We start from the raw sequence: 17,504 nt of genomic DNA, 5'->3' as shown, positions 1-17,504 counted from the left end.
GCTTCTCAATTATTTTGTGTAGCCAAACAGTAAGGACTAAAGACTACGGACCACTTTCCCGACATACGCAAACATTGAGGATGATCGCATTACTATAGTATATAATTAATTGGGTTTAACGTGGTTAATTTGATTTTATTTATTTATTTATTTATTAATGTTTATTTATTTAAAAATTAAAATTCATAATTTCTTTTTATTTTTTTTATAATGTTATTCCAATTTCACAGTACATATCATTAGTTTGATAGGTTAACTCGAGTTATTTTTTTATTTATTTATTTTTAATTGCCTCTTTAAATATTGAGTTTATTGAGAATCGAGTTTCATGATATATTTTGGTTTATTTTTTATAAGATTATTTCAGTCTCATAAACTTTGTCACAAGTTTGGCAAGTTAATACAAGTTAACTCGGGTTATTTTTTATATTTTTTTTAATTAATTTTAATCTGTTTCAATTTGCTATGAGATTTTTCTGATCTCATGACCTAAATCACAAGTTTGGCAAGTTAATCTGAGTTGACATGAGTTTTTTTTTTTTGTCTTTTTTTAATTGAATCATTTTCAATTTCATAATTTAGCATTAGGTTGATTTGGATTTGGAATTCAAAATTTGTTTCAATATGCTTTATATAGGGTTATTAAGAACTTATAACCCGAATCACGGATTTGACAGATTAACCTGGCAATCCAATATGTTATCGTCTCAATATTTTTTTAAAAAATATCATTTTGATTTTTTTTAATCAAACTATGTTTTTGTTCATTATTTAGGATGTGTTTTTACTCTTCAAACCAATAAAAGTACATCTTAGTTAACCACCACATGATTATTATTATTTTCAATTAGCAAACATAGTAACAACCGTTTGAATATTTTTTTAATGTTACTAAAAATTAAATTGATATTAATCGCAGTGTAGCGGGGGCATATAATGCAGTAGGAGGACATAAGAGCACGTGAGCTTTTGAAAATGGGGTTTGATGTGATGCCCAAAGATTAGTAAAGTGGGGGCCGGTCAGCTAATGCTTATTTCGAAACGCACGGTGGCAAGTTGCATTTGAAAGAAATTGCATGGTTGTTTACTGTTGTGAACTGGAGAAAATACCATAAACAAGCATTACATTATTGCTTGTTATTGTTTGTAATGTACACAACGTAAAAAAAAGATGGCCCAATCGGCAGAGGCGAACATGGGCACGGTGCTTCCTTCCTTTCCTTCATTCAGTCACCTCCCGGCCCGTGCGCACTAAATTATTGCCCCCTGCTGTGGTGACAAATCCTGAGAAATCTCCTTGATGGTGATTTGCTTGTTTTTATATTTCCCTAGATGACAATGCCTGCAGGAGGGACATGGCTCCTTCTCAGGTACGCCATGATCATATACCCATAGGCAGCGTTGTTCTTAAGAATGAGATGGATGGGCACGTTAATTGAAGCTAAACACGTTATTCTGCACACAAGAAATAATAAAAAATGGATCAATGACTCCTCAACGATTCGATTTCTGATCTTAGCTTTCCATCAACCTAGGCTTGCTTCTTGAGGAAATTTCTCGAAATATAGTGGCCAGAAATCACATAAACTGCAAGATTGTACTGACTTTTATGGTTTTGGATCGATTAAAGCTGTGATCATGCATGTTGATTACAATATCTGGTTAAAAGGGAGAGGCGATGAACATTCTTGATTTGGACAAGAAGTGGCCACCCAATTTCTAAGCTTACCAGCAGCAGCAAGAACAGCAACAAAACCTCATTCACAATAAAGTAGGCAAAAGTGGGACTTTTGCCATTTCTGTATGAGTCTGCTTTCCTGACATAAAAGGAGGATTCTCAGGAATCCCCTGGAAAAAATTAGCCGTCCAAGCGGCAGCAGTGGTAGTTCAACTTGAGAATTAATGCCAGTCTTCATCACTTTTCCCATACCTTAATCAAATTGGCTCTCTTGCCACTTTATGTAGAATCTATGGCGAGTGCAAAATATGAAGACAAGAGTAAAATAAATGTTTTTATCATCTTTTGATCCACAAAATGACCAAGGCAGGTGCTGCTTCAAAAGAGTTCTACTATCTTTTATTACCACAATATATATATACACCTTTTGATTCACCCTGAAAAATACAGAAGATTCCACCTCAAAAAAAGAGAAAAAAGAAAAAAGGTAGGGCCTGAAAATGAAAATACCTAAAGAAACAGTAATGAAAATTTTAAAACAAAATGATGATTAAAAAAAGAGAGGGTACTGCTGCTAATTAACAAAAGGTGATCCAGGGAGACACAGAGTAAGTGGTCGGTCCCACTTTAACTCAGTCCCAGCTCAGCATATCATACAGAACCGCACTAGGGTCTGGTTGAGTTGACCTCACTCGGCTGCTTTTTGACTCAGTGAGTTATGAGTCATGGTTAAGCAGCACCACCTACTGGGTGGTGGTTGTTGACCCGCCAGGCCGATGTGGCAATGAGTGGGCGAGTATGCCAACCCAGCATCAGACACCCATTATTCTCTTCCACTCTATACCCGTCTCCACCAGCAAACAGGGCCAACAACATGCTGGCTTGCTTAAACGCGTTGGAACCGAGATGAACCGGAGCAAACCCAGCCGAACTCAGCCGAGTTCGCCACTGAGTCAGGGTCTCGTGCCTCTCAACTCGGCTAGGTCCTTCACAAGCCACAACATTGCAAATCTGCTTCGCCAAGTACACCTCTGACATTACCTTATCTTGGGTACTCGCTGATCCCTCCAACGAGTCAAACAGAGTCGAGTAATAGTGCAGTGACTCGGTGAACCTGTCCAAGAAAACCGGACCGTTATGGTTCGCTTCTTGCTCAACGACAGTAACAATCTCCGGTTTCATTTGTTTCACAACTGATAAAACCTTCTTCATATCTCCCGGTATAGCCAACAATTTATGAAACTCAAAGATCGAGTTAACAGCCACAGACTCGAACTGAGGAGGTCTGAGTTCTAGCATGGAAGCATCGAGATCAGCCAAACTGTTAGCCACAAAACCTCTATACTCAAATTCCACATGAATAGTCTCTGCCAACTGAGCCAACTTCCACCCCACCTCTTGAAGTTGGTCCGTGTTATCATGAGCCGGTGGTCCAATGCCGGTTAACCGAAAAGCAGGTGGGCCACCAGGTCTGAGAGCAAGAGCTTGCATTAAAGCGGGCCACTGCATGCCTTGGTTCATAGAAAAATCAATAACATGAACCCGTTTTTTCCCTTCAAAGGCTTCAAGAATCGCTTGATTGGCCGTGAAGTGAGCGAACTTGAGATAAGGGCAGGTCTCATAGAAGTGTATCTGAAGAATATCTGAGAGAGAGTGGTCGATTGAATTTTGAGGGTATAATTTGTAGATTCTCCGAGCTAATGCCTCGGCGAAGTAGGTGGCTACCTTACGCATGGCTCCGGCCTGAGAAACAGCTAAAAAGCCGATTTGTTTGACGAGGGCTTCCGCCAGATTTAAGTTGTCTCCCTGGACGGCTTCAGCACAGGCCATTAAGAGATGGACGAGACGAACACCGTTTTCTTGTGAGTCAACCAGGACCACCGGGCGAGTTGACTCAGTCGAAGCCACCAGAGAACCGAGAGTTGTGGAGGACGAGGATGGCGAAGAGGATGTTTGATATAGGTCTGTTTTTAAGCGTTTAGATTCTCTAGAGTCGATCTGGGTTGGAGAGAAGACAGCCTTACCTGGTATAACTTTCAGATCATATTCCGATGATGAAGATTCCTCGAACAGCTTTGGTTGCTGATGATGTTTGCGGTCGGTGAAATCGATGGAAGTGACGGTGGAAGATTCAGCAGGACCAAGTAAAGAATCAGCAGAAGGATCGAAATGGTGATTTGGGTTTAACTCAGAAAGCATACTTTCAAGCCAAGTAGACAGATCGGAAGGATTGTAGTGAACAGAATCAGATGCAAGATGGGAAAGACCATCTTCTTGTGCATGACCCATCACTTCTTCAAGCTGTTCAAGTTTTTGGGCAACCTCAGCCATGTCTGATGACCTTACTTTGTAACCCAGAACAGCTAAAAGTTCATCCATCCCGCCATCTGCTTGACGTCCCTTCTCTTCCTCCCACGTCGTAGCTTTCCCGTTATTAGAAGTCATAGTGCCGGTGCTAGTAAAAGAATACCCGCCTGCAGCTAGAGAAGATGGGTTAGTAAGTTGTTGAGGATGGAGATTTGAGTGTTCTCTTTTCATGCTTCTTTCATTCTAATTTCTATTGAGGGGGTTGGAGTTTTGGATTGATTTTTTTGGTGGGCTTGTGTGGGGATGGTGGTTGAGCTCAGAAACCAAGGAGGGGCGTTACTGGGTGGAGGAATCTGGGCATTGGGGATTGGGGGTTTATCACTGGCACTTGGCACTTCAAGATCAGGGGGAAAATCGTTAGTGTTAAAATATGCACAAATAATAATTAGAGAGGAAAAATAACGCTCGTGATGGGGGCGCAAGCTCCAATGAAACTATCGAGGACGACAACAACGACTACCATCTCAAACAGATAAAGATGAGGGGAAATCTCATTTTTCAAAAAAAAATAAAATAAATAGTCATAGGAGGGAATTTTGATAGGAGGCAGCCGTCCTCTAATCTCATAATAGTACCTTTTTCCTTTTTTCTTTTTTTCATTCTTTTGTGTGAGATCACTTTATTTGTTTTTGAAGTGTTTGTTTCTGCGTTTGTAACTGCGTTTTGGTAAATTTCAAATTTTTTTTTTTTTTTTTTTTTACTAAAATTGAGTTACGGTTGTACTTTTTGGATCGTTTTGATGTGCTGATGTCAAAAATGATTTTTAAAAAATAAAAAAACATCATTTGCATGTATTTCGGCACGAAAAGCTATTTAAAAAGCAACCGCTACCACACTGCCAAACACGCTCTTAAAGTTTAAGAGCTGAAATTAGGCTCATTGGTGTATTTAATTTTAGTTGCTAGGTTTACATGAAAATCATGCCGTGCTGGAGGAAGGGGAAAGATGTGTGCTTTCCATTAATGCAAGCATTGGTGGATTATGTCTGCGAGGAACTCAGTTTTGTGCCAGCCAAGGATTCTGGGTGGTATAAATTGGTGCTTTATAGATAATTTGTTTTTGCGTTTTTTAAATATTTTAAAAATAAATTAATTTTTTTAATTTTTAAATTAATATATTTTGATATTTTTAAATCATTAGGATTCAATTTCAACAGCATGAGAGGGCTATCATCTATTCTATGCGTAGAGTGGAGAGTTTTGCTCCCAGAACTTATTAATTAATCCTCCCATCAGATCTGAATTATACTGTCAGTCCTTCAAATGGCGTTGAATTGGTTCGCCCTGGATCTCGAAAATGGTACAGAATCACATGGACCAACTATTAATTTTATTGAAAAGAGGAAGCTGCTATTTAACCTTGTTTTTTGAATGTAGTTTAACCTGGACCTTCGTGTTTAAGAATCTATGTGTTCGTCCTTGGACTTATGGTGACCGTTCTTTTATTAAAACAGCGGGGGATGTTTTGGGTAGGTGTGTCTGTTATTGTGGTGTATTTTAATTTTTTAAAGTGTTTATTAATTTAAAATATATTAAAATAATATTATATATATATATATACACACATATAATATCAATAAAGTAGAATAATCTAAAAACACCTTAAAAAATCAATTTTATATTCTTTCATAAGAAAAACATTTTAAAAAATAAGTTGTAATGTAAAAACAAATACTTGGTTAGTGGTTTACAGGGTTATGTTTTTTTAACATAAGAAAAATATTCAGGTCGTAGGGTATTATTTAGCATTCTTATTAAACTTAATCCAGCTTGTTAATCTCAAAACCTCTCAACCCAAGTCATTACCTAACCCAAATTTAAAATTAAACCCGAATATCCAGTTAAAAGTATGGTTTGCTTTTAAAAAAATCAATATATTTTTTTTTTAATATTCATTTGATAACATATTGAATTGACATGTAATTTGCTGTTTAATCCATCAAATTCATAATTCGAATTGTGGTATAATGATTTCATTGAAAGTAAACTAAACTAATTTATAAAAAATAAATTAAAATTGAGTAAATGTTGAATTATGACATTGAGAAGAAAATGAATATTTTTTTTTTTTGAAAAAAGGGAAATTGAAATAAAAAGGATGCAAGAAAACAAAAGCCACCTCCTTCGCTGTTCATATGAACATTGAATGAGGTGACTTAGCACCCCAGCTCATCTTTTTTTTAATGTTCAATGCAAGCATTATTTTGGGATGTAAAATAAAAATTTAGAACAAAAAAAAAACATATTCCTTTAACAAAGCAACAATAGGGAAAAGTCAGGTACTAAGCTATAGATTTTTAAATATAAAATGTTAGGTTTCAGTCACCATCAAAACCAAAAATTGAATAAGAATTTATTATGTCGAGAATTTTAATAACAATGAGAAACATAATATTTCTTTTCTTTTTTTCATTTAAAGTATAGATAGCATAAACCATTAATAGGCCTCGTATTCAGGGGTTTCAGATTCAAAAGAGACCTTGAAAGAATAATTTCCATGATACTAGCTAGTTCGATGTAGATAGATTGTTCAAGATCCGGTTCAGGAAGGATTTAATTTTAAGTGTAGAAGCTGGACCGATGATGCTCTTTGTCATTAAGAAAAAGAAACTACAATCGTAATTAATGATATAATTTAAATAACTGTGACACAGCTCTAGTCGTAGCCCCACGGTAGTATTCAACTTGATTAAACATAAGTTTCTCAGCATGTGACTAGGTGGATCCTCAGCTATTTAAAATAAAATATGAGGGTCAATTTTTATCTAATGAATGGAATAAAAAAAAAACAATAAAAAATCTCAAATTAACTTGTTAAACTTAATATATAATTTACGAGAATAAGATAATCTTATAATAAATAAATAAATAAATCATGAAACTTAATTTCCTACAAATCAAATATTGAAAGTTAAAATCAAGAAGAAAAAAAAAACCTAAATTCACGAGACTAGAATAAATCTATACAAACCAAATTAAAAACATTATAAAGCTTGATCTCAAGCAACCTAATATTTTAGAGTGAAATTGAAAAAAAATAAATAAATAAAAGAAAATTAATTTTTTGAGGGAAGAAATTGAAAAAAAAAAACACATGGTCAATAAAAAAATGAAAAAAAAAATTCAGCCCAAGTTAATTTGTTAAACTCACTATCTAGGTTATGAAAATGAAATAACCTCATAAAAAATAATCAAAACAATAAATTCTAGAAGTCCAATTTTAAATGATTGAATACTGAATAATGAAATAAAAAAAATAATTATAAAAAACAATCCAAAAAAATAACCTGAGTCAATCTTGGTTAATCTGCAACTTGAGTAATGAGGTTGTGATAAATCCATAAAAAAAAATACGACGCTCTCAACAAATCTAGTGTTAAGAGTTGAAATCAAGAAAAAAATTTACGAGATTGGTGTACAACCCAACATAAATCATATTAAAAAAAAATATAGTTCCTAAAAAAACTTAATATTAAATAATAAAATTAAATAAAAAATTAAATTGTTGAAGAGTAAAATTAAAAAAATAACAAGTTAAATAAAACATAAAACACTACGAATAGTGTTTTGTAATTACTACTGTTATTTAATTATACTTTTTAGTATCCTGTCAATTAGTTAACTTGTGTTTGTTATTAATGTAGTTTTTATAATAATAATTTTTAAAAATAAAATAAAAAAAAACTATAAATTATAGTTTTTTTCATAACTAAAATTTTTTAAAAATATTATCAGTGAGATTTGTATATAAATATGGTAAGACAATAATGGGATGAGTTTTTAAATATAATTTTAATTATTCTATTTTAATAAAATTCTACGGCGGAGTAAAAGTATTAAAACAATTAAATAGACAGAAAAAAAAGTGCATAGCCTAAAGAATACAGAGCAGTCGTGCTTGACTTAGAAGGGTAGCCCTACCTTAAATTTTTATTCTTTTTAAACTCAGGGGCATGACACATCACCCACGTGAGTTTGTTTTTATACGAAACAAAGTGGATAATGTTTCGTTTGCAAAGACAAATAACCTGTTGTTCCCGGTAGCAAACTACGGTAGCTACAAAAACAGGTTTCGGGTATTTGGAACCTAAAATTTAAAATTTTGTATTTAAAAAATTCCAAAAATATTATGTAAACCTTAATAATTCCATTTTTTTAACGTTACACTAGTTTTTAAAAAACCTAAAATCAAATAGAATCAAAGTAAATTTTAAGTGTTTCAATTTATTTTTTTCAATATAATCAAAAACTTTTTCAAAGTCAAATTCATTGACATTAATATCGGTATATTTTGTAAACGAATCTTGTCCTTCCAAAAGTTCTTTCTCCTCATCTTTTCTTTAATGATTCTTTCTTCTTTCCAGCACTAAAAAATTAAAACAATATATTAAATATTTTTAAAAAATATTTTTGATTTAAAAATATATTAAAATAATTATTTTTATATCATCACATTAAAATATCAAAATATAAAAAATACCATATAAAACATGCAGTCAAGTGTGGGTGCACATTGCTTTTGTTTCAGGGAGACATTGATATGATTTGGTTGTTGCTTTTTTTCTTTTCTTTTTGATGGCATGCCGTGTAACAAGATTATATTGAATGTGAAAACGCCACTTGACAAAACAAGGGCGTTCATTTTCAATCATGTCGTGTCCAATATTAGCTAGCCACCATGGCGATTCCCAGCTGTAAGATTGTAGTTTCAGCAACGTATTAGCTTCAAAACTTAAGAGTTTCCGCCCCAGTGTTCTCGAGAGCGGAAAAAGCAATCGATTATCATCGATACGTGGCTGGAAATTCAAAGGAATACATAGAGAGGGTAATGACTTCTTCAGTGCCAGTGATAAGATAAGGCTGTTATTAAAAAGGGTGTTTGAAAGTTATTTTTGATATTTGTGTATTAAAATAATTCAAAAACACTAAAAGATATTAATTTTAAATAAAAAAATAAAATTCTTTACACCATACTTCCAGACACTTTTTAAATCTTGCATGGTTTGTCCCAGGCTTTATCTGGTCTGAAATGCTCGTCAATTTGTCAATTTACCGTAAAATTACAAAAAATGGCTGCAAAACTTGAAAGAAATTGAGCGTGTAACCTAAGTCCTGCGCGAAACAAATCACAAAAACATAAGACTATAAAAAACTACAAATATTTATTTTAATTTAGATTTCGAGATAGAATTTTGAGTGACAATGCAAAACTTTGATGTATATTAATTAAATAAATACTTTAAAATTTAAAGTTTGAATAAAACACATACTTCATTACACTGCAGCACATGAATAAATAAAAAAGCCTCGATTACAGTGATGTAAAAAATTGGCACATTTCATTCTTTTTTTTTATCTCTTGGAAAATGCTCATTTAGTCATGTCATTTTAACAAAGTAATTTTGTTATAAGTAGTTCAGAAGTTCAATTGAGGAACGTTTCTTGTGTATATTTAGCTTTGTGGTGGTTTTTCATTTTGAAAAAATATTTTTAATTATTCTGATGAATTAATATTAAAAATAATAAAAAAATACTCTTAAAACAACCCCGCACTATATTAAAAAACACACAATTAATGTCCTCGCTTAGAATGCAGAGAACATGTATACGTTAGTTTACCTATAAAAGCATTTTCAATGGCAAAGGATATTTAGAATAGTCAAATTGTTGATATAAATATATGTTTTTTTATGTGTACTCCAATAGAAAAAAATCACTTTCACTTTAACAGCTAACTTTAATATATTTAATATTAATACTTTTAGTTTTTTTACCATTGAGAAAAGTTTAGCTGATAAAAGAATGAATTTTTAAATAATTTATTTTAATATTTGTATTCTTTTTGATAAACATGCAGCGATGATTCTTATTCGATTAAAAAACTATTTTTATTCTTTACCTAGCTCTTTTATCGAGTCTATAAAATCAGAAAGGAAAAAAAAGAAGCTAAGAAACTAGTTTTGTATTTTTTTTCTCTCTTATTGGAGATGCCTGAGCCTGGAAGAATGCAGAGCCGTTGAGAAAATCCCATAGCCTGCTTGGCGCGTGAAGGAATATCCTCTTTTGATGATTAAAACTCAAATGTCAGAGGCCTGCCCTACACGGGAAGACCATTTGACTAAAACGGCCTCGCCGTCACGTCCAACCCTTTTTTCGTCACCTTTTTAATTTTGTTTTTAAAAAAAGTCATAGATTGCATGAAAGCCCCCAGCAGCATTCCTATTTTAATAATTTGATTGTGCCTCGTAATCTTCACAATCCAAGATCAACTACTTTTGAACTTCTTTAAGATATTCTCTCTCTCTCTCTCTCTTTTTTTTTTATAATTAAAAGACCCGAAGTTTTCTCTAACTACTCTCTCGTCTTATTTTCACGTCAATCTTGATAGAAAATTTTTCATTCTTGGTGTCTAATTTTTTTTAAGTATTTTTCATTTGGATTGTTATTCTTTTTTCAATTACATTATAAATTGTGTTTGCATGATTCTCTCTCTCTCTCTCTGTATATATATAAATTTCGAGGTTTTTGCTTTTCATTAACAGTAGCTCCTCCTTATATTGTTGTTTATATCCAATTTTAATTTTATTTTCGGTCTTTGAAATTTTGATTTACATTTTAATCTATAAACTTTATTTATTTTTAGTTATATCCCTATACTTTACATGGACATCATTTTATTTGTTATTGTCTATTTAGATTTGCATGGTCTCGAATGCTCTCTATGGTAAATGAAAGGCTAATTTTACACAAATAAATTTTACGTTGTTTTCAAGATTAAAATTAAGAAATCAAGGATCAAAATTGACATTTAAGAAAAAAGAACCCTTTCATGTATTTACTATTCAAAGGACACGGAAATGTATAATCTAGCCCCTTTGATTTCACTTTTTTCATGTATAGTGGTCCCTATTCCTCAGGCATCTTGGGATTTGATCCTTAAGTTTATTTTTTGTGTTTTAGTCCCCCAATATCCAGAGAAAACATTGAAATTCACTAAGAAAGAGACATAAAGCTCTTAAATTGTGAAATTCTAGCTACTAATAACTGCAATCTTGAGTCTTTAGAATGATGACTCGGTAGATATGATTTTTACCTTTAATTATGATTGCAAGTTATACTAAGACTTGGAAGATTTTTAATTTAACTTGACTTTTGAGTTATTTAGTTAAAGACGACATCGCCTGCAATGCATGCAATAGGCTCCGTATACCCTTTTTTCAAGCTGTAACAAGAAACCCTCGCTGAAGCAGAATGTTGCAATACAAGACTCCGTGGATTTTTTTAGAGCACAAGCAACATTCCACTTCTTGCTTTGGAAAGGCAGCACAACTCCTTTCCTTTCCAGATAATACATTATAAAGCTTTCCGATAGCTTTTATTGCTTTAGAAGGCAACATTCAAGACCGTGATTCAGAATCATGGTCACCTTTAAAATCGTGATTTAAAGCGGCAGTTGTATTAAACTATATTATTTACCTAGTATTTTTTTAATCCTTACCATCCCCCTATGATTTTATGCTAGCTATGTTATTTTTTTTAAAAAAATCGTTATAGAAAAGACTAACTGACATGCATCACCACCCCGGCTCCACGTGATTCCTACACGTGTAGACCCAGAACAGCTTCAAGTGGCACGTAGCAATCCAGTTCACCGGGTGCCAGCTTTGTTCTGGGGCCCACAACCCATGTGATCATCACAGGTGTTCAGATTCCTGTTTAATTGGGGCCCACAATTGCCATCCTCGGGAGCTGGCGGCCGTTCGTTCGTTTGATTTTCGCGGCTATTTTTCTGGTGGATCTAAAAATACGGATCTGCAGGGGTACGTTTTTTGTTTTCCTTGCAGGGACCAGGGAGGGAGGGAGCTGTATTCATACTTCTATCGTTTTTTATGCATAAATACTAAATTTATCTTTCAAGAAATCGTCTCCTTGGAGGTCCGGATTTACAAGGTAAGCTCTTGTATTTATTGAATTAAGTTCCCCATCGCGTTGCGCTGCCTTTTGATATAGCACAGCTGGGATAACTAAAATAAGTTTGCTTTGTTCCTTAGTCTTATGGGTTAATTAAAACTTCGTGGTCAATATTAAAAAACATTATTAATTCTTTTTAAGTATACTAGATTCATCTTGAGTTTTTAAAATTGTCTATAATAACTTGGCTTCGATTGAGATAATATGAAAATAGTTTTACTGTAGAATAAATAAATAAATTAGATTGCCAACTGGGTATATAGTGTCATCATCATAGTCATTGAATATCATTGCCCAGAAAACACTAAGTTGATCATCATAGAGCACCTCCCGGCTGCTAGCGAGTGTAGCCATGATTTAATTTTTCAATAATATTTATATTTATTAAAATACTAAATTAACCTCCAATTAACTTAATAATAATAAAAAAAAATCATTGTGAAAAATACAAAAAAACACCCCTAAATACCAATTTATAACTTTTTTTTTTTTCAATAGTATTTTAGTCATTTCATTGTGGTTTTTTAAAGATAAAAGATTTATTTATTTCTAGTCAATTTAATAATAACCAACTAATCTTGTGAAAAGATCTTAATGTCTCTGACTAGTTTAATGATTTTTTATAGGAAAAATAAAATCATCATCGTAAGTGAACAATAACCCTAAGTTTATATGAATAATATTTTTCCAACGTCTATTAAGTTTTCAATAGATGGCCTAACTTTCTAAGAATACAGGAATTAAGTTATAATTTATTCTGAGAATTTTGAAAGCCGAGCTTGAGAGCCTTAGAATTACTATACTTCAAATCCCTCTACTCCCATGGCATATAAATTACGAATAAAACTTTATATTTTTTATTACTGAGGTGGTGTTTGCAATTAGACCCATAAAGATCCGTACACGCACCTAAAAATTTATCGGGGTCCATGGCAGTAGAAAGTGTGAGATGGAATTACAGGTGATTCTTCCGAGCTTTGTCATCTCTTTTTGCTACGTGGGGCAACTGACGTGACACCATTTTCACGCCCAATAAACCACCAGATCCAAAGATAAACACTGGCACTCAATGCAAGGAAGAAAGGCAAGACTATTTCCCCATATTAGCAGCGTTTAAATTTATTTCCCAAGCTACTATAGTGGTGAAAATATAAAATCAAGACTTTATCAAGAATAATAGTTCGAAGATATTTATATGAGAGAGAGAGCTTAGTTGTATTCACCATCGATGATATCTAAACTCTAGCATAGAAATAGTAATAGTAAATGCGTCATGTATAGGCGTTGCATTTACTTCATGCACGACTTGTTAAAATTCACGGTTGGGAACGTGCTTCGCAACTAACAATTCTCGTATGCATACCAACCGCTGTTTCGCTAGCTTCTCATTTCGACGAGAGACCCGCGGAAAGTCGTCACGGCCTCAGAAGGTTCAGTCGAGGGATTGGAGGGGTTTTTTTTTTTAAAAAAAAAATTGACCTGTGTTAAAATTCTGTAAAATAAATAAAAAAAAATAAAAAAATTTAAAGAATTTGAATTGAAATTGAAAAATGATAAATAAAAAGAATAATTATGTAGTCTAGTTGTTAAAAAGAGAAAAAATAAAGAAAAAATAAAAAATTTTGATTACTGACTACGGCAACTCAACCATTATAAGCCTACATGCGCCATAATATGCGGAAAAGAGCATGACTGCGCATATAAAGAGATGACATATTGTCATATTTGGCGAACAGATTGCGTCACACGCGCTACCTGAATGACATGAACGCTACACACTCTTGAATGCACATGTTCCAACAACTCTTCAATTAAAAAATAAAAAATAAAATATAAAAATACTAAAATACCTCTATGATCCTTTTAATTACATAAAATACCTATATAAAAATATCAAAATACCCCTAAAGTAAAAACTTTTTTTTATTATATTTTCTAAAGCTACAAACTTATATTTTATTGTACATGAAAATTAAAAATTTTTGAAAACACCTTTGTCCAACAACCCATTTTTTTTTATATTGGGAATAAAGAAATATTTTTACTGTTATAAATATTATGAAAAGTCAAAACAACCCTCGGTCAATAATTTTAAATTTTGTTGATTCTAAGGGATAAAAAATTATTTTTACTACGTTAAAAAAAATAAAAAAGATATATATATCCCAAACAATCTTTTAATTACCTCCGAGCCAGATAAAAAACCAAAAAAACCTCTAAATCAAAAGATAAAATTTAAGCCACCCAATCATAAAATGATAATTTCAGTATAACAATTCATTCTAATAAGTGTGTGAAGCCGCAATGAAATCCCATGCGGTTTAGCTTTTGTTAATGCGCTCCCTGTGCAATGGGAGCAGGATTGCCTAGTTGCACTGAAAAGGCCATACGACCGACATTCAATTAGAGGATTTCCAAGGGTATTTTATTTTCAATTATTTTAAAAATAATTTTAGAAGTTATAGTTTAAGTCGCATGTAATAAATTTCAAAGCTCCTTTTCTAACATGGACTTTGCTGATACGAATTAATATCTTGGAAACCAATCTCTAGATAGAGCCTATGGTCTACCGGAGAGGATTGTAAAAGAAAATGGAGATGGGCTGCCAGCTGGCGAAGAAGAGCATCCATGCAGCGACACAGACAGAAACGGGTGAGAACGTTATAATTACAACACTTTACTAAGAACAGTGATAATAAATTAAGACTTTTTCGAGAATAGTGATGGTAAAATTAAGACAACCGTTTGCCGTTAATTTTGACGGACTTCACGTTGATGAAATATTCTTGTGAGCTGCCTCTGGCATCTGGGCTAGTAACTAGAGGTGTGTGGATTAGTGACCTTGAGATTTCTGTGCCCAAAACGGAGTCGTAACCGGGCTCACTGCCGAATAACATGAGACCATTTGAAGAAGCCAGGCAGGTTGCAAATTTTCTTTTGAGCCCAAAATTTGAAGCAAGCTGTGATGGCACTGCAATTCGAATCTTGCCCAGGCCTGACGTTCCTTGGGCCCCCCTTGCTAGCCCAAATTAAAGACCACTTTGTCAAAATTTATTAATAATAAATAAAACTGAGAAACAAGGGAAGAGTGTAAAACATGAAAAAAGCCCATGATCAATTTAAAATTTAGGGGAAAGTTTCTTTTCACCCTCATACTTTGTTTTTTCTTTCTCTACGTTCCCTGTATTTTTTGTTATTTCAATCTTGGTAAAACAATACTCATTTTTCTTTTAATTTTAGCTCCTAATGGGAGAGGGAAAGTTGCATGAAAATGAAGAGAGGAAGGAAAGTCATCTCTTTTACCGCCTTTTAGCATAAATATTATTATTTTTAGTATTAATGAGTTCTATTAATTTGATAGAGTTTGATGGTGATAGTTTTCTCTCAAAATATATATAGAAACAATAATGAGTCTAATTTAGTATTTTTTTTTATATAGTTGATTTGGATTTTTTTTCTAGTGTTTTTTGGGTATTTCAAGGTTAGGTGCTTTACAAGAGGTTTTCATGCTTGTGAGGTTTAGTTTTAAGCAAAAAAAAATAATTTGAAAAAATAATTTTTTAGCAAAAATAAAAGAAAGAAACTCTCCCTCCTAATTTTTTTTTTTTTTGATTAACCTGGGGTGTCCGGGCCAGCTTGCGCGCACCACGACTAATCCCCAGGGCCTAACTGAACACCCTGCAAGCCCAGAAGGCAGGTAAGTCACCGCGGGGATGGCAGAAAGGTATACAAAAGGGTTCCAACTCGTGCGGTATAGAGAGGGAACAAACGCCTCCCCCACTAGCAGAATCCCCAAGTACATGGGTGAGCTTGGGAGTCGAACCCAGGCAACTGAGGAGACTTCTGTCTCCCCAGCCGCTGAGCTGGGACCTCCCGCTCCTCCCTCCTAATTTTTAACCGTGGTGGTTGTGGTTAGATTCTAGTTTTCAGCCAGTGATGCACCACTTGGTTAAAAAATATAAAAACGAATAACATGTCAATCATTCCATACAAAATAAAAAAACTCTAATGGGCGAAAGCCCATGATGGAATGCTCATGCTCTTAGGTTTTTTTTAAAGGTCCAATAGTGTTGGGCCATCCAAGCTAGGCCCGCACATCTTTTTTTTTTTTTTTTTTTTTTCTCTTTAATACATTAATTTTTTGTTGCTTTGTTATTTTACAAAGTTTTCAAGTTTCTAAATTTTTTTATTTTATGTTTGATGCTTTTAAAAAATAATTTTTATTTTGGGATGTTTTTATTTTACAGCATGAAGTCGCAGCAGCATAGCACTATTTGGTTATGGTAAGCAAAGTGATCTGGGGCCAAAAATGTCTTGCGCATAAGTGTACTTAGGTCCAAAGTGCAATCGGAAAGATCGAATCTTGTTTCTCATCCATCTCGAACTAAAAGCACAAGAGTCCAAGAATTCTGTCTCGAACATCAAACAGTAGCTTGTCCACTTACAAATATTTGAGGATAACAAGAAAAGTGGTAATAATTGTTTTTTAAAGTAGTTTTTATTTAAAAATACAGAAAAATAATATATATTTTTATTTTTTTATATTGAAATAATTTAAAAATAAAAAAATATTTCATTTATTTTTAAAATAATTTCGCACCACAAAAACAAATACTAACTGTGCCTATCACCTGGAGAAAACAGCCCCAGGAGCATGACCAGCGAGGAGCGGAAACAGCCCTGGAAGAGGATAGATCCAAATAAATTCCACATCCTCCCTAGAAGCTCCCAATTTGGCTAAAAAATCAGCAGTGCTATCTCCCTCCCTCTCTCAACATAGACACCGCCTATCTCTCTCATCCACCATCTCATGTTCTCAAACGAGTAGAAAACAGGGATTAACGCGATCATTCATCATCCGTGTTTTCAGTAGAAAAATGTCAATTTTAAAAACAATGCATATTCTAAGAACACGAACCTTTTGCTCACAAAGCCCAATCACGTGCGAAGTAGAAAAGTAATTTTAGTTTTACGTTGACTAGTTTTACAGTAAATCCTAGAAAAATTAACCCGAATGATGGTTGCTGCGAGATGTGCTTGGAGATCGTACCCGTGAGATATATTTTGCATCAAGTGATTGAACACTTGGAAGTGAACCTTCCCATGTCAATGTAGTTTGCAACACACGAAGATTTGCCCTTAAGATCATATGACATTCCATTGCTTTTGTGTACCGACATCAGCGGGGTTGTTCAAGCGTTGAGCTTAAATGATACTAAAAAAGCAAAACGACGCCGGTGGGCTGTTACATCTTGTTATATTATGCCAAATTCTCATGTAAATTGAAAACAGTACTAGTAAAAATAATAAATGATAATTGATTGTAATGAGTTATTAAGATAGTGTCTGTTTTTGTACGTTGATTAAAAAAATATTTTTGTTGTTGGTATATTAAATTTTTTAAAAAATATAAAAATAATTTTAAATATATATTTTTAAAAAACTCAGCCATCCGCGTCCACGAACGTTTTTTTTTTTTTTTTTTTAAG

At 33.3% G+C, this 17,504-nt stretch overlaps 1 protein-coding gene across 1 annotated transcript; it reads right to left on the bottom strand.

Annotated features, from left to right (window-relative positions):
- Nucleotides 1-2,036: 2,036 nt before the first annotated feature.
- Nucleotides 2,037-4,556, bottom strand: LOC118046398 (DELLA protein GAIP). The gene has a single exon (XM_035055287.2). The coding sequence runs from the start codon at nt 4,214-4,216 to the stop codon at nt 2,408-2,410; it is 1,809 nt and encodes a 602-aa protein (XP_034911178.1). The 5' UTR covers nt 4,217-4,556; the 3' UTR covers nt 2,037-2,407.
- Nucleotides 4,557-17,504: the final 12,948 nt, after the last annotated feature.

The sequence above is a fragment of the Populus alba genome, chromosome 10, assembly GCF_005239225.2.
Source record: "Populus alba chromosome 10, ASM523922v2, whole genome shotgun sequence".
Lineage (NCBI taxonomy): Eukaryota > Viridiplantae > Streptophyta > Magnoliopsida > Malpighiales > Salicaceae > Populus > Populus alba.
This window is presented reverse-complemented; position numbering and strand designations above follow the sequence as displayed.

Coding starts and splice junctions, on each gene's coding strand:
- LOC118046398 (XM_035055287.2), bottom strand. CDS start 4,216: ATGAAAAGAGAACACTCAAATCTCCATCCTCAACAACTTACTAACCCA.